Source organism: Anguilla rostrata, chromosome 2 (genome assembly GCF_018555375.3).
Source record: "Anguilla rostrata isolate EN2019 chromosome 2, ASM1855537v3, whole genome shotgun sequence".
NCBI classification, from domain to species: domain Eukaryota; kingdom Metazoa; phylum Chordata; class Actinopteri; order Anguilliformes; family Anguillidae; genus Anguilla; species Anguilla rostrata.
In genome coordinates, this window is record NC_057934.1 from 39,256,049 (window position 1) to 39,278,299 (window position 22,251).

At 41.8% G+C, this 22,251-nt stretch overlaps 2 protein-coding genes across 9 annotated transcripts in view; both read right to left on the reverse strand.

The window, feature by feature from the left end:
* Nucleotides 1–143: 143 nt before the first annotated feature.
* cdipt (CDP-diacylglycerol--inositol 3-phosphatidyltransferase (phosphatidylinositol synthase)) lies at nt 144–8,114 on the reverse strand. Of its 2 annotated transcripts, none has more exons than XM_064324670.1 (6): nt 7,378–8,114; nt 6,799–6,933; nt 5,676–5,829; nt 5,488–5,569; nt 5,304–5,385; nt 144–1,886 (listed from the first exon to the last, which is right to left on the reverse strand). In XM_064324670.1, exons 1-6 carry the CDS (start codon nt 7,418–7,420, stop codon nt 1,741–1,743), a joined length of 642 nt encoding a protein of 213 aa, XP_064180740.1. In that variant the 5' UTR covers nt 7,421–8,114; the 3' UTR covers nt 144–1,740. The 2 variants fall into 2 exon arrangements, with proteins under 2 accessions (XP_064180740.1, XP_064180739.1); XM_064324669.1 differs by lacking the exon at nt 7,378–8,114 and adding an exon at nt 7,127–7,146.
* Nucleotides 8,115–10,174: 2,060 nt separating this feature from the next.
* Nucleotides 10,175–22,251, reverse strand: part of LOC135249180 (serine/threonine-protein kinase TAO2-like) — a 36,789-nt gene continuing 24,712 nt past the window's right edge. For 4 of the 7 annotated variants that reach the window (XM_064324527.1, XM_064324530.1, XM_064324528.1 and 1 more), the window contains exon 17: nt 16,067–22,220. In XM_064324527.1, the coding sequence (XP_064180597.1) occupies nt 20,202–22,220 (2,019 nt within the window). In that variant the 3' untranslated portion in view covers nt 16,067–20,201. Of the gene's footprint in view, nt 12,928–13,012; nt 13,196–14,600; nt 14,814–16,066; nt 22,221–22,251 lie in introns of those variants that run through there. The other 3 variants (XM_064324533.1, XM_064324532.1, XM_064324531.1) reach the window with 1 other exon arrangement.

The window sequence follows — 22,251 nt, forward strand, 5'->3', positions numbered from 1 at the left end:
ATCTTTTACCATGTAGACATTTTTTTGTAAACTCAATTTCTGATGTCTATTCTTGTATATTATTGCATGCAAATAGCCTACTCAAACTAAAAACAAATAAAGTTCTGTACTGCGCGCACACACACAAAATGAGAAATTAAGACTTTGGCTCATAGATCGTTTTTATTGTAGCTCAATCTTTTACTATATTTTTAAACATTCGGAAGTTTACCTGCATGACAGAGGCACTGCACAAAAACAGCTTAAAAGCATAAACTCATTATAACATTCTGTATAATATAAATTTCTATATCACCTAATTAAGTGCATCTTATGAAATAATTGGAAAAATCAGCATAGCTGAAATTACAAGATGGGAATAAATATAAAAATAGGGGCCAAAAAAAAACTGGATCCAAAAAGTATTCATTAGAGAAAATTGTTTCTCGCAACAAAATGCTGCTTGGGAGAGATTTCACTAGTCCTGAAGCACTGGAGGGAATGAAGTGGTTGTTCCACCGTCATTGGCAGTTCAAATGACTATGAGAGATTCTGGACTGTGACCCTTGAGAACTGGAATAGTCAACTCTTTCTGAACGGCCATTCCACACTCTTTAAGCACAGTCCACTGAATACTGTGATGATTGATAGACCAACCCAAATTTGCATTGTGGCACAGAAGTAATAGTCAGTCTATTCCAAATGGACCCCTTATGAATCTAATATCTTTGCAGCCAATCTGTAGTTGACTGTGTGCAATTTGGTCTTTCCATGACGGGTACACATTTTTAGGATTGTACTTTTGATGCAGTTTACCCAATTTCACAAACTACCTTTATGTTCCTCAAACAATGACAGATGTGTTTTATACAAACCAAAAAATATATTACAAGTATAAATGCATGTGTAGAGCAAATGCATGTGTATTGTAATAAATGCATTTTGTTGTCACCAAGTAATCTAAAACAAAACAAATTCAAACAGTATTCAAATCACAAATATGGCATCTCACAGAACACCTACTTTTTGAAAATAACCAAACAGAATTATGATGATAATAACAGCAATAAAACTTGAAACATCAGTAGAGTCTCAGTATAATATGTGACTGAACAGTGAATTAAATTAGTCAAGATAAGAGGAAAAGGCTATTTTCACATTTTACATAAATAATGCAGTGTCTTTCAATTTGTATATAATTTCTCAATTCACAACCTTATACTGTTTTAAAAGTTGCACTAAAATGGTTATACTTTAATAGACTGCTGTATGTCTTCAGTAGACTTTCTGATCTTTGAATATAAATTAGAAAGTAACCAACTGCCCATGCTACAATAACTGATGAGGACTGCTCTGCTTTTAACAAAAGCAGAGGCTGCCAGTGCACAGAACTACAATCCAAACATTATGGTCAGTCATGGAGCAGGTAACTAGGTTAGCTTTAAATTTGCAGCACTTCAAAGGAATACGTTCACTCTCAAATTGTATTAAATACTTATAATGAGACTCTACTGCTCTAGTGGTCATTCAGAAATAAATACTTACAGTGACTGTATAATTTTAAAAAGGTCCCCTGATCTCTTTTCTCCATCCTCCTCCTACCTCTCGCACAAACTCCATTTTGTTCTTTCTACCATAACTCTCTTGTTCCCATAACCATGCCTGTTCAATATGGCCTTTCTATTAACCATCATCACACTCTCCATCCCCCTTATCCTACTGTCTTTCCACCTCTTTCATTGTTTCCCCCATACCCTTCTTTCACTCAGTCTTGCCCTTTTCCTTCTCCCTGTCAGCGACATCAAGGGCAGCCATGTTCCTGGAAGCAGTGATGAGATGCAGCAGGCTGATCCCAGATTTCAATGCACATACCACCCCACAGACTGCCAGCAACCCCTGTAGCCACACTGGAGAAGAAGCACATGAACATTCAGAAATGCATGGAAAGGAAGCCACATATTAACATACACACACACACCCATTCACACCACAATGCAACATACAGACACACTTTATGAATAGGAGGAAGAGGACCCGGAGGTAAAATACCTGTTACCCTGCACAGAGAGGCTCTGTATGTGTGTGTGCGCATGAGAGACAGAGAGCTGTCTTGTTTACCTGAATAGGCCAATTTGAACTTAATCACCAGCTAATGATTTTAGTTAAAGACTACATTTACATTAAGTAGACGCTTTTATCTGTGAATAGGTTTCAGAGTTCAGTAGACAATGTCAGGGGTGCACAAACGTTTTCAGCAATGATGCATATATTTCAGTCCATGCTTTTTTGCGACCCAAACTGAAGTCATTTTCATTAATAACAATTCATTGATCATTAATTGTTAAACTGCTGACAATAACTATGTTGTTAATACCCAAAAGCTAAATGAAAGGACAAAGTTACTAAAATGAGTAGGAAATCAATCACATAAAGCACAGAAAGCAATTAGCAGGATTTAAGGCTTTATAAATGAAGCGTAGCACAGGTAAAGTGATTAAATCAGCATGACAGAACACCGTAGGATAAATCAAAACATTTCCTCTCATTAAAGTGACAATCTCGAAGATTTCTGTTTCGTTCTCTTTGGTGGTACCAATGGCGAAAAGCAGTAATTGCAGGTGTGTTTTTGGACCTCACTTCCCAGAGATCCAACCGGATGCAACCAGTGTCGCCTGTGTGACGTCAGTCAGTTGCCACCTGGGCCACGCCAACTATAACACTTACTATTTACTGAATAAAAAATGGTTGTTATAAAAGTAACGTTATGTACACACTCATTCATTGTCTAACATTAGGCTAACTTAAGCTGCCTTTACACTGCCGAGCTGGGTTAAAATGCTGTAGCAGACTTGGGGTAGAATTATTTATGATCAATTTCCACAGACGTTCTTTATCCACCTTTTGCCCGGTATGAACATCTTTACACTGCAGAGAAGAATTTGCGGGATTCGCTGCGGCTCGTACAATTATGTATCTCATGCACACTAAACAGTCTTTCTCGTGAATGATTGTTGTGTGATATTTTTGAAACAACTGCCTTGCAAAATGTTACCGCTGGTGTTTCTGGTTTTGCTAGCAAACTGTTCGAGAATAAAGCGGAGCTGGGTGTTAAATTAGCAGTCAGAACAAGAATAATAAAACAAAAAAAAAGGAGATTTCATCAAAAAAGGGCAAGGCTGAAGGACCACATGAGGAAACGTAATAAAATAATAACGCTAATCCATGCTGCTGTATTCTTTTATTTAGTTTTCTCCGGTTTGACATCTTTACACTGAAATCAGACCTGGCTCTGCTCCACCTATATCCCTGGTTAATGCTCTGTGTAAAGACGGCTTTATTCCGATCATTATAATATACTGATGAACTTGATGGCAATGTAAATAACGGTAACGTTAAGGCCAATTCAGATCAATGATTCGCAACGAGACAAAATGGTTTTATAATGTTGCAGAGAAAATTGCAGCGGTGTGAACTGGTTAGTTGCAGAGCATCTGAAGTCGTTGCCTGGGGTCTCAAAAGACCCACCTTGTCAGTTCGCCAAGTGCAGTTACAACGTTCACAATCAGACGTCTTGGAATTTTGGAAGTTGCATCCAGTCTCGTAGCAAATCATTGATCTGAACTGACCTTTAGTTAGCTACATTGCAACAAGGTAGCATTGCATTCGAGAGACGTTTTGCGAGGTCGGTACCAGTCAATAGCATTAGCTAGCATTTTTTCTAATTGTTAGCTGACATTAAATTGTGTTAATTACATTAGCTAGCTAGCTAACGCAACGTTACCTGATATGAGAGATGGATACTGTGCGCAACGTTGTCTGAACTGTAATGTTGCCTTTCTTGACATGGTTCGGTAGCTAGCGTTAGCTGTGCAAATAGCTAGGCTATGTAATTTAGTAACGTTACATTGTCATCAAATGTAATACGAAATCTACATCAACAAATAATATGACCTCTCATGTTACACAAAAACGTTTTAGGGTTCCATAACCCCCCCGCCCCGTCTACCCTCTCTGGCGGATCAACCACTGATTGGTGATGGAAAACGCGTCACTATCTATGCGCCGCTTGTGATTTTCCCCCGGGAATGTCACCACAGACACCCAGTTCTTTAATCATAAATTATTATATTAATAATAATATTAATTAATATAATAATAGGCTCAATCACCATTGTGTTACCTAATTCAGCGATAGATAGTGACTTAACAGACATTTATTTTAATGAAAATCTTCGAGATTATTACTTTAACGTTACATTCATCGTCAGTGAGTCTCTTTTTAATGGGAGGTATCACCCACTTATCCTTTTCCCAGTGGGAAACTTTAAACACATTTCTAATGCTAATACACTACATGTCCGAAACTATGTGGACACCTGACATCCAAAATTATGGCCATTAACATAGAGTTGGTCCACCCTTTGCTGCTATGACAACCTTCAATCTTCTGGGAAGGCTTTATACTAGATGTTGGAACACTGCATGCTGTAGCATTAAGATTTGCCTTCCTTCAAACTAAGAGGCCTAGCCCAAACCATGAAAAATAGCTCCAGATTATGGTGTGTCCAGGTACCTTTGGCTATATAGTGTATTTCAACACAGCCAATATTTCAATAATGTTATATTCTTTTGGTGTCAAAAACACAAAGACTATCGCGATGATTAGCTAAAGCCGTTAACTTCCTTATGTTGTGACCAATAATCAGGTAGAAATGGCACAATCTCGTAGAGTACAGTAGGAATGACCTACTAGTCAACATTAAAGCAGGCATTTGCATGATCATATTAATTACACTGTCTTATTGAAACAATAAAATGTGTATTAACTACTTTTATCTTTTTCTATTCAGCATTTGAACAAACACAGAATAACATTAATGTTAATGAATACCAACGCCTTTTTCATACAGGCCTAATTGCATTGCAATGTTGCTGTAAGCTACACGATTCCATGTCCAATCAGATATACCCCGTCACCTGATTGGCTGACCGACCCATAGTTTGTGCTCCGCTGGCCTAAAAATAACTTGCCAGCCAAGCAAAAGTGGCAAGGATCATTATTATGAGCAGTTAGGCAGAGTGCAGTAGGAATTACGTGAGTTGCCTCTCTATCTATTGAAAGTGAATGACTTCTGGCGAGAGCGCCACAGGAATGATATGTTTGGTGTAAATAAGGTGGAACTCATAATGATTTCACAACCCAATAGATCTCTCCACAGATTGTGTACTACAGGCCTAGGTAAACATGGTAAGAGCTGGTACATCTTATAAGAAAAAAACCTTTTAAAACAGTCTTGTTGGTTGGTAACTTTTTGGTAACTCACCGTGTGTCTCTTCAATGAAATACATGATGTACAGCAGGCAGAAGAAGAGCTCATTGCCCATACACATAATAAATAACACCGTCTGAAGGAGAAAACAAAAGTCAGAACAGCATACAACTGTTCACATTGTGTTTATTTGTGTGTGCCTGGATATATGGTTTAATTTTGTCCCATCTATGCATACCCTGGAGGTATAGTAGATCCTAAGGATGGGGTTCCCAGAGAGATCGATCGTCTTGTGGCTTGAAGCTCCCTTCATCATTGAACTAAGAAAACAATAAGAGAGTCAACCCTGACGCAGTGTGTAAAAATAAGGTGTACATCATCTCACCACATATCCATAAATCAGCTTTGGTGTATGGACTGGGTTACCTATGCAAATGCAGCCAGTGGCTTGCCATGTCCAAGCTCATACTGAGCTGGAAGAGGAAGGTGTAGGAGGGGTACAGCAGAGCCAGGTTCACCAGCAGGCACATAGTGGCACAGCGGTCAGTTAGCATGTCCAGCATTGCACCAAACTTAGTACCTGTGTTTCAGCATGAGCAAATAAACACAAAGGTCATCCTAACGTATGACAAACTGTCCTTAAATATCAAGACAATAAGGATGAAGCATTTTTATCACTGTTTTTTCTTTTGAATATTTGACAAAAAATGGAAATGGGTGTTGCTGAAGTAACCGAACCCACTAATTAGAAGGGGTGTCCGTATATTTTTAGCCACGTAGTGGACATTCAAAAAATATAGGGCTTAAATGAGGCACCTATAGGGCCAGAAATGTCCTGAAATTGACACTTTAATTAGGTTACTTGTCCTTCAGAAAGTATCTGTGACTCATATCTCTTATCAGGAAGTTTCTTTGTGAAAAATTTTTTAAAGAAAATCAGAGACGTCAAGGGACCTTTGTGCCTGAATTCACAGAGATCATTCCATATACTGTCGTCTACAGCTATAGGAAGACAAGTGAAAAGGAGGAAGAGATGAACTGCAGCTCATCCTATATTATAAAAATCATAAATATAAAGTACTCATCTAAATATATTTCTACAATTACAAATGAATTTTCACCTCACAAAGCAAGAAACACCAATTCCTACTGGGGAAGGGTCGACAGCCACACTTTTGGAACAATAGACTTCAGCCTGCCATAATTTGAGGCACACCAAGTTGACACTCAAATACATAATCTTTTAGAATTATTGTTTATTTATACATCAATTTGTTTTAACTATTACTTTAGCATATTTTCACAGTTAAATAGTATGTTCATTCTTATTCCAATGTTTATTTCTTGTTTTAATTTGCTGTTTATGAAATACTGAAATACATTAATATTGGGAAGAAAAAACATTGAAATATATAAAATAGGAAAATATATTAACGTTTTTTTTTTTTTTTTCCCAATAAAGAACTGTGTTTGAAATGCAAATATGCAGGTAGAGACAAGGACACGTTAACAAACCCTACTGAACGTCCTTGCTCTCAGTTTTAGTTACCTTGGTTGAGGGCACGAGCAGCATACCCATCGAAGGCATCCAAGAGGGCACTGAGAAGGTAACAGAACACTGCTGGAACTGGGCAACACGGCATGAAGTAGAAAGCCAGCAGTGCTAGGACTATGCGGGCATAGCCTGTGAGAGTAAGGAAATTGCACACCACAATAGGTTGTCAGCACATTGGGGGGGGGGGGCAGAAGGAATATTTACAAAACATGTTATACATGTCAGTACATTACGAGATTAAAGGCAACTTATTAAATTAATATGCCGAACCGATTGTTTAGACAGAAAACATGAAGATACGAACAGCAAAGAAAGGACTCACACAAAGCAGACGCTTCAAATGAACGTCTCTCTCTACTCTGAAGACTGCATTGCATACCACGTTAGAAAAAAAAATACAGTCCAATCTTATCCGAAACTATCATTTACAGATTCAGGAGTCATGTTTCTGTATGGTTTGTAGATCATAAAAAACCCTCGGAAATCATTAAAATTGTAGGTAGGCTACCCATAACTATCAATAGCAGGTAGCTAGCTTGCTTGCTATCACATGGTGAACGCATTCAAACTCACCAATCAAATTTGGAATGAAAAGGAATATGTTTTCTTCAGCCATAGCAGAACCCGTAGATTTGTCTGTTTACAGATTTCAGTGCTTTTTGAAAATACCTTACTTAGTACTCGGTCTAACGAAGAGGAAAGACAAACGAATCTCTTTTGAATCGGTGTATTTTTGACAGTAGGCCAAGTAAAAGACAGCGGTACTGAACCTCCCCTTTAAGTGGAATGACGCACAGCATAAGTTCCTTGTTGTTTTTTGTAGGTTCGTGGCTCACGCGTGAAGTCTTAAATAAGGCATCGGCATTGCCTTGCGTGGGTGGATTTAAGATTAAGACAACAATATGCCCAAAATCGTTCGTGGATTCTCGCTTGTCAGAACAGGCACAGAATACCAAACTTTATCTTTTAAATATTAGGCAACGCTACAGACGGACGACTTAAAACTACATTTCCCTGCAAGGATTCAATCCGAACAGCGTTGCTAGATGGGAAACATCATATTATCGTACGCGGGTCTTTAAATTATTATTATTTTAGAAAATTACCGTACATAGCCTAAGGAAAAGACTGTATGTGTGTGAATATTCACTTGCCCAAATCTAGCATCTTTCTTTTAAGCAACAATCGTATAAAATATCTTTTTGACATCATATTCTTTCTTGGCGAGCGAATATTAGTCTAGCGGCATACACAAGGAAAAACATTTTTACGCGCCATACACTGCTTGAAGCAGGCAACGTTATGGCCAACTAATGTCGAATTTGCTCGACTAAATACTTTTATCATTGACGTTACATAACACAAAAGCTGTCCCCTATGTTCGATGTTAGTAATACAACGAAATAGCAATCTCTCAATAAATGTAATGCAACCAGCAAGCATATGAACGGAAAAGTTGATTAGCTATGCTTGTTATTGTAAATAGCTGCGTTGGTTAGCAGACCAGACGTGCTTGCTGAATGTACGATCTAGCCTTCTAGTGATTGGCTGGAGAGCAGTTCTAAAATCAGATTTCCCCACCACAATTCTAACTTTAACGATTATACAATAAAATCGAAACTGATTCTGAATCAAAAGTCAGTAGCAACTTTGTAACCTTATAACATTATTTGTGAAATTACAAAATTATCGCACGTTTTGGCATTGTTGATCGTACCATACATTGGACGAAATTATGGCACAAATACAATAATCTGGCAACGCTAAACCCGAAACCTGAAGAAAAGTCCAGGCCCAAATATACGGCATCTTTAGTTATTAAGTACGGTTGGGGGCCAGGGGTCACAGAACTAAGGAAGGGGTGGAACTATGCTGAGGGGCCATTTCATTTATAAAAATATTCATATGAAACAATAAAATGAAGCAGAGAGATACAGTATCACCTTTTTTGGTAACAGACAGTTTGTGTCAGAACCCATAACGTTAGTGATAATAGGTTGCATACAGCTGGCTTTGTAGCCTGGTTGTAACCACCAATTATGGGGCAACAATTCCAACACAAGACCGTAAAAATGATTTTAAAAAATATAAATATATCTCTTACTATCTCACTTAAATGTAACATTTTTATCAAGTGTTTTGACAGCTTGTATATATGAAATCAAATATATTTTACTCTAAATTCAGTCCTATATGTAGAACATGGACAATTTAAGGGTCCTTCTCAAGCACTTCCAGTTTTAGCAAATTGTTTTTGCAATACCACTATTTATTTTGATCAGTATAGGCAGAAGACTTATTTTAACATTGAATTCCTTTGTATGCATTTACTTGTTTATGCGTCACTAGTAGTGTCTTGCCAGCATCAATATTATTTTCAAAGTTCACATGGAGCTCCAGGTCTGCTCTGTCAATACTATCCTCATAGGTACAATATGCCTAAAATTCTTGGAAAATATATTTTCATCAGCCCGATCTTATATGGACAAATTTATGCTTCGTTTTAGATTGCAGCTGCAGGTATTCTTACCAGTCAATATGCATTATCAGTACACATTCTAGCACTATTTATTTTCATATTTGTGGAAAAAAATATACTTCCATTATAAAATTATTTTTAAATATTTATTTTGTATCTTTAGTCATTTTGACGTGCGTTCATGATGAAAGGCACTTACATGTTGCATTTATGTCTTCAGATTATTTCCGAGACAAAATATTATCACCTGCAAAAAAGGCATACTATTGGGCCAGTGATTCTACATGGGTTCAGTCATCTTCAAGCTTCATGAAACTATCAATAATCAGTAATTAATATATCTAACAGCGCTGGGTGGACATACCCCACAGCTTGGTAACAAATCCAGGCCTCGAGAGGCATTAGTAGGCCAACAGGGAGCACTCTTCCCCCTGACCACATTCAAATCAAATGCCTTAGCTTGGGTACTGTATGGGAGAAGGTGCCGTCTTTCAGATTTGTGAGGTAAAACCAAGGTCCTGAAGCTCCCACAGCACCCGTAATAAAAGCATAGGTGTTAACCACGGTGACCTAGTAAATGGATGGACTGCATTTATAAATGGACTACATTTATATAGCGCTTTTATCCAAAGCGCTTTACAATTGATGCCTCTCATTCGCCAGAGCAGTTAGGGGTTAGGTGTCTTGCTCAAAGACACTTCGACACGCCCAGGGCGGGGTTTGAACCGGCAACCCTCCGACTGCCAGACTATTGGTCTTACCTCCTGAGCTATGTCGCCCACCTAGTCTTTCCTACAACAACTCCCACTTTATTGTAAATGCATTATGTCAATAATTGTTTTACATATGCACAGACAGAATTGTGTTAAAGTCAAAGAAAAACACAATATGTATACTTGTGTTTATTTTTTTTTATTACTTCCTGTACAACAAATTTTGAAAGAACCCCTCAAACCCTAGGCTTTTTAATATTCAGTTTCCATGTGCCATTTTCTAAAGGCCAATAACTCTCTTCCAGTGCCTCTTATCAGAGAAAGAGAAGAGATACAGCAGCATAATCTATTTCGTTGACCTGCCCTGCCCCTGCCCCTGCCCCTGGACAGCATGTGCAAATGACCATCATTATTAAACTGCAGTACCTATACTTCCAAGTAGATTAACTCTATTTAACTGAGAACAGTGAAATACAGTGACCACACACCCTCAGGGCACATACCCCACCCTCAGTAGCACACAGCCTGTATGTATATTAATAAATGACTGGCAGATGTGGACATGTTAACACGCTGGTTTGCACTCATCTTCAACAGAACTTTGGACTCGGTCTGCAGTTTTTTTTTGCCTTTGCTGTTAAAAAATGTGTCAGAAGACTGACATTAAGGTAATGACACTTGTTGAGCTGGGGCGATTGTGGAAAAAAGTCAAATAATTGTAGTCTTTCATATATAGCTACAACTGCACTGTACACATTTAATACTGGCGCTAACATACTGCATACTCTTCACAATGCATTTTCCTGGCTCATACCCTGAGATTTAACAGGGACTGGTGGGTTAGAAACTCCTACTTCTTTTCTTTTTTTCTATTCTTCTTAAATCGCTCTATTACAGTCACACATCTCACATTCCCCACCTAGTGGTCAAAATTGGCATTTTTAAAAGAACATTTAAAAATAACAGAATTAGTGTACATCATACATAATTACAACAACAATAATTGAATTAGTAGCAGTAGTAATAATAGTAGTAGCAGTAATAGTAGTAGTAGTAATAATAATAATCTATTGGAAAAGGATTGATTTCTCATTCTGTTATGCTCATTACACATCATTATCATCATCAAGGATAATTAGGATGATGACGATGATTATTATTACTATTATTACCATATAAACATATTTTAGAATTAGTGCTTTTATATACACATATATATGTACAATATATGTCAAAAGTGACAAACAGAGAACAATTCTTACTGTCAATATACTTTTGACAGGTACCGTATATATAAATGTGTATACTTATGTATAGAAATACTTTGTACATTAATTTCATGCATTGTAGCAACTCCCATAGATACATACACCTATATGTCATATATACATGTACTCCGTATGCTTGTAATAGAATACTGGGGAGCTGTCCTTCCATGTTCACACAAATGCTTGCGCCTTTTAATAGTAGGTGAATATATTGGGGGAATGTGCCAAATTGCTTTACAAGCATTCAGTATATTCACATGAATGTACATATCTATAATTTATTGTTTGGCCAACAATAAAATACTCCATGGCAGCACCCCTTTAAGAAACCATAAAGGCAGTGGTTCGACATGTAGTAGGTGTTCCGAGCCACTGTATGGCAGTGTAACTGTGTTCATTCACACACTTAAAACTGTTTTAAAAATTGGCCCAACACCTTTCTGTACCCACATCAAGTTCAACAAACCTCATTGTTATTGATACTAATCAATCATTTTTCCACTTTTAAGTTATTTACATGACTCATTTCATTTCAATGCAAATCTCTCCCTCTTCACTTCTGAGACATGACCGTCTTGTCTCTTCCATTCAGTGTTTCTCTCTGCACCACTAAGAGAACGTCCACAAAAGATAGGTATTCCTCTTGCTCCACCCTGCCCTCTTCTCAACTTTGTTTGGTTTCTGTCTGAAGGTTATATAAATGTTGTCTGTCCTTAGCTCTCTTTCAAGCCATCAGCACTACTATCCACCGACCCTCTTTCCTCCTCCTTCTCTCTCCTCGTCATCCTCTCTATGAGTAGGAGAGGTGTGAGCCATTGGAAATGTGAGAGGTGACCGAGGTACTCCGGCTCAGAGCCCCCTCCCCGGCCCCAGAACCCCCTGGCCCCCCACCGGAGGCAGTTCTCCTCAGGGGCTGGGGGCTGTTCCTCAGGGCCATCAAACTGGGGCCCCTCACGGCCAGGCCACCACCCCCACTCCCGCTGTAGCCCCCCTGAGAGGAGGAGGACGAGGAGGAGGAGGGTGGGGAGGAAGAGGAGAGGGAAATGGGGGGCGGGGGAGGCGGCGGTGGGAGGAGGGCCAGGGACTGAGAGGAGGAGTGGGAGGGCAAGTGGTGGGAGTGGGCGTGGGAGTGGGACAAATGGCTCCCTCCTCCCCCCCATTCCCGCTCTCTCTCCCGCTCTCTCTCCCTCTCCCGGTAAAGGTGCGGGGTGCTCTGGTGGTGGTAGTGCTGCTGGAGGTAGTGGTGGTGGTGGTGAGAGGACGAGGAGGAAGAGGAGGAGGAGGAAGCCGAGGAGTGGGAGGAATGGACGCCCCCGTCTCGGCTGGAGACGGACTCCGCCCGGCTGAACCCACCACCCCCGCTGCAGCTGTTCTGGCTCCGCCACGAGGCTGGCGCTCCCGAGTTCTGGGGATGCACGCCGTGCGTCCAGTGGCTCCCGGAGCGTGGGACGGGGCGCGAGGGCCAGCCCCCGACGACGGCGGCGGGCGGGTTGGGGTAGCCCTGGTTGAAGGCCTCGGCGGGGATGCCCGTCAGCGCCATGTTGCTGAAGCCCAGCCGCATGCTCTCCGAGTCGAAGGCCTCGATCTCGCGGGCCTGGCGCTCCAGCAGGGTGCGGATTCGCTCCGAGCGCTCGTTCTGCAGGGAGAGCATCTCCTCCTCGATCTGAGGGAGGAAAAGAGCGGTCAGCATGTGGCACAGCGTGGGTCCGCGAGCACCACACGTCACACTCGGCCCCCGCCTCTCTCACCCTCTGCTCCAGCAGCGCCCGGCGGATGGACACCCTCTGCTCCAGGTCCTTGGCCTCGCGCTCGTGCTGCGAGTCGGTGTGGATCTTGATCTTGCTCTGGTAGGCGTTCAGCAGCTCCAGCTCCTGCTGCAGCTGCATGCGCAGCACCTGGTACTCCGCCTCCTGCGACTCATCCAATCGCAGCTGGAGGGATAAGAAGATGGGAGGAGCTCAGTACAGCGGGATGTGATACGTGAGTAAACTGGTTTGGTTTTCTGTACACTATATTCAATCTTCCTTGGTATCCAAGCAGTCAGGTCTCCCATTCATATGTGTCATATATACAACTGCAAATCTCTTCATGAAGTTCTATTAAACTATAGCGTCAAGAACTTGATAAGTTCATGAATAAGAAGATGTGGCTTAAGATCATGAATTAGTTTAAATGTTTAACTGTATACATACAGAACAATTGTAAATGAGTCGTTTTAGTTGAAAAGATACAATATGAAGATCAGAAACGCAAAAGCTACTAAAAATATTTTATCTGACAAAACAGGACGTCAGGGTACAATTTAAATAATGGTTTTGTTTTTTTACACTTGAGAATGAGAATTGAACTACTGTGTGAAACACTTTGAAATGCACACAGGCATTTCATAGATGAGAAAAGAAGGCAGTATAAAATAAACACTAGAACTATAAACGAGCTATATTGTACGCTCAAAAAAAGGGAAAATCATAAGTTATAAAATACTGAAAATATTTTGCTTAATGAGCAATCGCCCCTTAAACATGTAATTTAGTCACAGTTTTAGTGCAAGTTTTCTATTGGCTTCTATATATTTATATTGGAGTTTTTTTTTTGTGCAATGAAGGACATTTTAAATATTTACGAAAGGTTTCGACAATCTGTTGGCTTTACAATGGCTGGTATAAGGGCATTTAGGTGTTCAATAATATAGCCCTCAAGAACAGCTTACAAAGTGATATTATGCCAGAGGTTTTTCTTCAGAAACTGTGCCATTTATATTAATGATGTTTAAAAATTCCGGTTGGAATATTTCCTATGGTGCATACCACCCAAGACCGCTGCACTCAAGGAAAGAAGCATGGTATAAAACCTGAAATGTATTCTTATAACTATGAGTAAACGCTATAGGGTTCATTCTATCAAATCATGGTTGATTCAACTGAATTATTCAAGTAGAATATTTAAATGTTTAAGAAATAAAATATAGCTCAGGACTTAGTTCATCGTGTTTGCTCAGATTAAGGGTGTGAATAATTTTGGAGGACAGTGCACATGAATTGCAATATATAATAATATACATTGTTTACGATACATTTTCATCCAGTGTCTTCGTTCAACTATTCCCTGGCGATGTATAGTTACAAAGGATGTGGTCAGTGCTGCACCTACGAACAGAGGTGAACTTATATCCCAAAAACGTCCATTTTTATAGTGTTACCGAGTTTGGGTGGTTATTTAACAGGTGTACCTTGTTGTAATTCTGGAACAACCATGGGAATGCTGTGATGTATAATGCATAGTCGCTGGATGCACGCGGTGTTGCACGCAGACAGGGACTCTCCTTGCCTTACTCACAGCCTGTGTGGAGAGCATGTCATTGATGGAGTGGTCATACTGCTCTGCCAGGATGGCCAGCTTGCGGGTCTGCTCCTCCTTCAGCCTCTTCAGGACGGCCTTGTGGTCCGCCTTGGGCGTGCTCTCCAGCAGGTGGTTCCTCAGCGCTTTGTACTGACGGGTCTGGATTTTACACGTGTCCTGGAACTGACGTTTGATCTGCAGCTCTTTGGACTAGAGAGAGAGAGAGGTGTTCACAGACTTTTTTTTTTTTTTACCCACCTTAAATGTGTGTATGTGCAGAAACAATGTAGGCAAACAGATCAAGCAAGACACATCACTGATAAATGAGTGGGGGCAAAGTAAACCGTCCCTTACTTACAGTTTGTCGAAAGTCAAAATCTGTCAGCAAGGGTTAACATTTAAAATGAAACCTAAAAGGGGCGAAGAACTGGCAGGTGAGGCTTACACTGGAATGTAAGAAACTTAACAGCACTGACAAGCAAGATTGTACTTTAGAGTGTAAATTTGGTTCTGAGCTAAAGGCTGTGCATATAGCCTATGTAAGATTAATTCAGAATAATACATCACAATATATTAGTACATTACTGCAGTAGACGCCAAGATGGCTTCCCATTGACCTTATTTAAAAACAACTAACAACCACAATTGTGAAAATTCCACTATCAGCCAGCATTAATACTGTGACGCAATGTGTGAGGGAACTGACACAAGGTACCAGCAAATTAATCGAGTCAAATTCTTCAATCACTTTTGTTAGTACAAATACACTACCTGAATACATGCATGTGTGTATTATTCAAATCTATACACCCATTATCCTGCCCTTGTGTTGCCTTCTTCAGCTTTCCACAGAATCTTGAAACTAAAGTCTTGTTCAGTTAATGTATTCACAAGGTTAAGACTTCTTAACAGCCTGTGTCAGGGAGAACAGCGATGTGGGGCCAGTTCACGCTAAGACCAGGGTGACACAGAAGACAGGGAGGTGACAACAGTGAAGGAGGAAACAAGGTGTAGAGAAAATATAGGCAAAGACACAGTTCAGTTACAGCAGCACTATCAAACAGACTAGTTAACACTTCAAGTGCAGCAACAGTTGCGTGATGACATTAGAAGCAACATATCTGAAGTGGAGACATGACACTTCAGAGTTAGCAACCACGAATAGCAAAGAGCAGAGAATTCAGTCAACAAAACCGTACAGTGAGAAAAGAGGGAGGTGGAGAAAAGGTTGGGGGAGACATGTACAATGCATGTGCATGTTGGAATCACCTACAGGAGGTAGGAAGAATTTGATTGGTCCTACTGTGTCACATTTCTAACATTTCTAAGCACTAGATTCTCTCCGTCTGTATAGCAAAGTCTTGACCGGATAAATAAACCAAAATGATAATGAAGGAAATGATAAAAGAAATGACAAATGAAGAAATATAAATATAAAAATGACCAAGACAAACAAACTAAAATGATCTTTCAACAAAAAAGAACATTTATTTCTGAATTGAGGAAATTTGTAAGTATAATGAAATATTGCATATACTTACAGACACACATTCACACAAATGATGAAATGCAGACAAAATGACCACATGCACACACAATGCAAACAGTGCAGCATTAATCATATGAAAACTGCATACACCAAATAGATTTATATAAATCTCATAGATAAATGTTTTTATATAAAAACAACACAAATAAATTACATAAAACAACACAAATAATAGAACTTATAAAAATAACAACAACATGAACTTATAAAGTACATTCACGCTGAACAGAGACTGATAAACAGCAAACTGCTTAGGGACTTCTAGTGCACTCAATTCAATTGAATGCACTCTAGTTTTACAAGATAAACAGGCATAAATTCTTGCACATCAGGGGCACTGTAATACATACTTCAAGTGAAAAACCGGGTAGGAGTACACATAATCAAGTCCCCATTTCTTAGTAGCAATTCTGCACTCTTAAATACACTATTTAGTGTGTATACACAATACACCTTTAAACACAATAAAGTTTTAAATTACCCTCCAACACTTCTGTCTGTCTCCAATTTGCAATGCTCTGATTGATCACCTCACACATGTTGACTGTTAGTGAAATGATTATGCTGGTATTTTTCTTATTTACGCTAATTTTTCTACTTAACTGGTCTCTCTGGCTTTGTGAGGACCGTGGAAGAAAAATGAACGGAGTGCAGGATTCCTACAGAAGAATAAAAATGAGAAAACAATTTCCCCCCCTGTACAGAACATGACAAGAGGAACAAGAAAATCGGAATAAAAATACACAAATTTCCTAAAGTGTTCATAGTCTAAAGAAATGTCTCTCAAAGGCAAGCATTTAAGGACTGAAAAACAGTGCAAAATTCAGTATTTAATAATTTCTTCATCGGATATGTTTCTTTGTATGCCTCAATTTCGGGAGCTCAATCTTTGTAATCTTTGGTTTACTTAATTATTGCTTTCAATTATGGCTTTACACATTAAAATATTATCAAGATTGTCTTTGTTTTGAAATAAAATTGACCATCAGTATTTAGATATTTTAAAAGAAGAAGTGAAATTATTCTAATAAATAATATTGCAATTAAAATCTAGAATCATTCCTAAATCTTATTGATATGGAGGTATTCTTTGCATACTAGAGAAACTGTATAAACAAGCAAACTATTCAAGTGAACAGTTGAATTAAAACAGACTTCACTTATATTACTTCATTAATAATAGAATAACCAAACAAACACCTGTTTACATGGTAAAACGTCTGAATGTGAATTATTGCTAATTATTGCAATAACAAAAATGTTTATCTACTAAAAAACACATGTCGACCAATCATCTTCCTCCTCTCCTTCCTCGGGGTCCCATTACTCAAGACCAATGACAACTCTTCTACAGATCATTATCATAATCATATGATTCTGTACTGGCTAATAATGCTAAATTCCTGACAAATTAATTATACTTTCACAGGAATATTTACTTTCCAAACCCATCAACTTTTTTTTTCAATACCTACCAAATCAAACACTTACTTTCAGGCTTATGACAACAAAACAATACTCTCCCATTTTAGTATTACCCAACCTTCCTACTAACAGCTGAATATTGAAGAAAACAAAAATTTAAATAGGCTCACTGAAAAAGGAGTCCATTATATGATTACTATTACATTAAGATACTGAACATCAAAAGAGACTTAACACTCAGTTTTTTTATTTTTTGAAAATTAAATTGAAGGAATTTGCATAATGACAAAATGTTTTGGCATCGGTTTGATTGCATCATGTATCAATGTATCATTCATGACTGACCCACAATGCCCTTGGGTGTCTCGGGCTATTCCAGAAGCACCACATCACCTCACCAGGGGTGAGTGGGCACAGACGAGGCTGTTTAGTCCGGAGCGTGAAGCCCTGTGAAATCACATGCCAGCGCTTATTAGGAAACCAATAAGTACTGGGGGCTGGACCAAGCTAGCGTGCTGCAGCTTATCATCTGGGCTGCTCACATCCTGCAAATCTTCATCCGCCACGAAGTTATGATAAAGTTAGGCCTGTCAGAAAAGCTCCGATCACTTCACCGTGACCAAAAGGTGCTGGCCACGAATGATCAACCAATCCAACCGATGCCAAAATCAATTAGGCACACAAATATGAGAAGAGTGATACCTTTCCTTTGATGCTTAGTAGCTTAGTATAAAACGAGTGACTATAACAAGGAGGCATAATGAGGAATTGGAGCAGCCAATACACATTTAAGACTCTGGGGTGATTAAGCTATACACACAGTTCGGAGTGAATTCACATTTTAACCTGAATATAAATGAAATCAAACCAAAAAAAAAAAGTCTTGGTCGGACAGACCCGTTGAATTCCTATTCCCAAACCGCCGATTTGATTCGACCCAGTACTCAACTCTACACTCCATGATACAGGTGGAGCACTGCAAATCCATTAACAATCCCATGCATCTGCCCCCCAACCTCAGATTGTTCCCTTCCAAATAAAGCGATAACTTGCATCACTTGAAATTTAAAGTCTATGAATAGTTAAATCTGTCATGTATATAATTGGTCAGTTGAAATATCTGGGCTGGGAGGGGGCCAATGCACAGTCTTTCTGTGCCAGCTGTGTCTGCACTGCACGCTTAATAAGAATGCATACACTGTAGTGTCTCGTTTCTATATTGCAGTATGTCACGGGTGTTTAATTTTCTGTTGCTAATGACAAACCGTCATAACTGACAACAACCATATTAAAAGTTAATCAATATGATGAGGGGAAAAAAACCTTAAGACTTCTTTAGAACATAACATGACATTTAACAGTCACTATTACACCACAATGGCATTAACAAGAACCATACAGACAACACATTTCTTTTAGAATAACAAAATAAACTGTAAACCGTATAAACTTTTACAAAAAGCAGAATATGGATTGACGCTGGAACTACACTGAGCTACAGACAATGGTTGGGGAGAAGAGAAGACACTGCATGCGCACACGTTCACGCTCACATACCACACGCCAGTGAAATGGAGGAGGCACAGAACTTTGTTTTTTTGTTGCTTTTTCACCGTTTTTCTCCCAATTTGGAATGCCCAATAGCAGTCATTAGTCATTCCGCTGTCGAATCAGGAGAGCGCAGACGAGCACACGCCCGCCCAGCACCACTCAGCAAGCCGGGCTCGCACAGACAGGAGTCAGAGGAAGGCACTTTGGGGACAGCTTTACAGGAGGACTTGCAAGTGCCCGACTGACCAGCGGGGGTCACTAGAGAAGGACCAGATGCACATCCCTGCGGACTGAATTATCCCTAACCCTGAGGCGATGCTACGGACAGTTATGCTCGGCCCTGTGGGGCTACCAGCCAGACAGCACTGGCACTTACAGGGTGTTATTCCAGACCATGGGGCCCATCCAGGCACTAGAACGAGATCGGCACCGTATAACTGGATAAGCCACCCCACAAACTTCTCTTTAAGCTAAGTATTGCACTCAACCCATTTCTGTTCATTTCCCTTGATTAACAATCCAACAACTGGAAGCTTTCACAGAACCAATACCAATTGATAAGATGAAATATCTTGTGTTATCAATATTCACAGAAATTGGACAAAAAACAAAGCACTGTGGTCCAGAAGTTTACCCATGGATATAAGAAAATGCTGCACGGGTTTTAATGTAACGAACAGTAAAGCTATCACAAGATACTACTGGTATCACCCCACCTATTGGTATTGATCATTCAGTGAATTAACTGGATACTAAAATGGACTGTTAACTGAAGACAGCTGAGAACACGTTGGGAAATATGATTGATCTAAAGTTAAAGTCTGTGCCTCTTCTGTTTTCAGCTCACAAACCACCACTGACACACACAAAACTAGTGACATATACACTTCCGAAATAACATTCACATTCAGTCGATAAGACATTTTTGGGGCTGGTGCTTGATCCAACAACAGTGAATAATATGATTTCAGAATAAGACAGATACAAGTCACACACATCCACATACGTACAGACGGACAATGAAAGACATACGCTTGCAATCACTCGCACATGCGTTCTCTCCTCTGTTCACACTACCTCCAGGGAACAATCTTGCCTCGCACGCTTCTCCCCGAAGCCGTTCGTCTCAACCCGCACTCCCACCGACCCCCTTCCCTATACAACTTGTCCCTCTCCTCCAACCTCCTCCTCTCCCTCTCCCTTTGCCTCCTCTGCCTCTCTCTCTGCTCCCGCACCTCCCTAGGCAACAGCTTGGGTAACCTACTGGCTCTCTCTTCTCTCAACAAACCGAAGGTCCTCAGTTTAGCCAAATGGCCCTGTGGCAGTTCCCTGAGGACCCGGCCAGCCAGCTTCAGCACAACTGAGTTTGCCCAGTCAGCGAAGACCCCTATCGGGCGTCTAAGAAAGCGCCTGACCCAAAGCAAACATCTAGAAGCCAGAGAGCATTGATTTTGCTTGGAGTGATACTCCACGGGGAGGGTCCGGAGGGGGACAGGGATTTTGGACTGGCGTACCCCCCAATTTCTGCCTGCTTTTGGGAACATGTCATACAAACTCCTCTCAGCCAGACCGCCCAGAAGCGACTGGCAAATGGTGAATAAGGGCTTGGGGAGTCGGAACAGAAACCTCATCCAGAGGCGGTTGAGTTTCTTTGGGGCTTTCTGAAGGAAAACCCGGGCAGGGCGGACCACCAGGACCACGAGGAGGTAGAGGGAGAGGAACAGGGAAGGCGAGCTGAGGAAAGGGGCCGAGACCAGGGCCACAGGCACGTAATAGAGGCCCAGGCTCAGGGACAGGCCCAGGCTGAAGAGGCCACAGCCCCAGAGAGCCAGAGACAGGTAGAGGGAGAGAGAGACAGAGCAGCAGGACCTCAGGAAGAGGTAGGAGAAGAAGAGGGCGAGGAGGGCCAGCTCTCCGGACAGCAGGAGCGAGGCCAGAGAGGGGAGCGGGGGAGAGCGGCGGAGGGAAAGCAGAAAGACGGACAGGAGCAGGAGAATGGGGAGGGACGGGCGAGCCGCAGCAGACAGGCAGAGAAGGAGACACACGCCGTGGGAGAAGATGGAGGGGAGAGAGGACGGGGCGGGCGGGGGAGCGGGCGGGGCAGAGAGGGGAGGGGGTTCCAGTTCTAAAGAGTCGGGGAAGTAGAACTCTGAGAGCTCGTCGGCCTCCCGCGCCCTCCTCCCTCGCTCCAGGGAGAGAGAGATCAGCTCCGAGGGACACCCGTCCGCCACGCCCCGGCCCTCGTCCTCATCCTCATCATCGTCAGACTCGGTTTCCGTCTCGCTCGCTTCTTCGTCCTCCCATTCCACTCCCTCCAGCAGCCTCTCGCCCCTCCCTGCCTCCCCGCCCTCCCACTGCTCCTCAGCCACCGCCGCCTCCTCTTTCTCCTGCGCTCCAGGACTCGCTCTCCCCTCCTCTCCCTCCTTCCCCCTCTCTGCGTCGGCGCGAAGGGCGGGGCTGGCATCGCCGCTCTCCTCCCCGCGTCCCTCCGTTTCCTGCGCTTCGCCGCCAACGGAGGCGCCGTTCTCTGTCTCTGCTCCCACTTCCCCCGCCTCCTCCTCACTGCCGCCTTCCCTGCCCTGGTCTTCTCCTCCCTCTGTATCCCGGGCGGTTACACCCTCCGCCCCCGCAGCTTCCGAGTCCTCTCCCAGAGCGCTACCGTCGCTCGCGACCCCTCCCTTCTCTCCGCCCTCCTCCCCCTCAGCCCCGCCCTCCTGGGCGATGGGCCCTCCCTCCGGCGTCGCCACGGCAGCGCTCGGGTCCCCGCCCCCTCCATCAGGCTCCTCCTCCCCCTCCTCCCCGGGCCCCTCCTCCCGCGGCCGCTGCTGCTGCTGCTGCTCAGTCTCACTCACTTTGAGGCTCTTGGGCTGCTGGCGCACCTCCACGGCGTGCTTCTGCCGCAGCTCCTGCTCGCGACGCTTGTTGTACTCCAGCTGGTTGGTGAGCTCGGTCTGGTGCTGTGTGCGGATCAGGTCGGCCCGCGTGCGCTGCACCGAGGCCAGCTGCCGGAACTCCAGCTCCTGGGTGGACTCGTGGTGCCGCAGCAGCATGGCGCAATCCAGGTCCTTCTGCGTCTGCTTTTTATTCAGGTCCTGGGGTGGGGAAGGGGGGGCGTTGGGTCAG

Coding starts and splice junctions, on each gene's coding strand:
- cdipt (XM_064324670.1), bottom strand. CDS start 7,420: ATGGCTGAAGAAAACATATTCCTTTTCATTCCAAATTTGATTG. Junction 6,934..7,377: donor TTTCATTCCAAATTTGATTG/GTGAGTTTGAAT, acceptor TTACTCTCACAG/GCTATGCCCGCATAGTCCTA. Junction 1,887..5,303: donor TTTCATTGAAGAGACACACG/GTGAGTTACCAA, acceptor CTTCTTCTCCAG/TGTGGCTACAGGGGTTGCTG.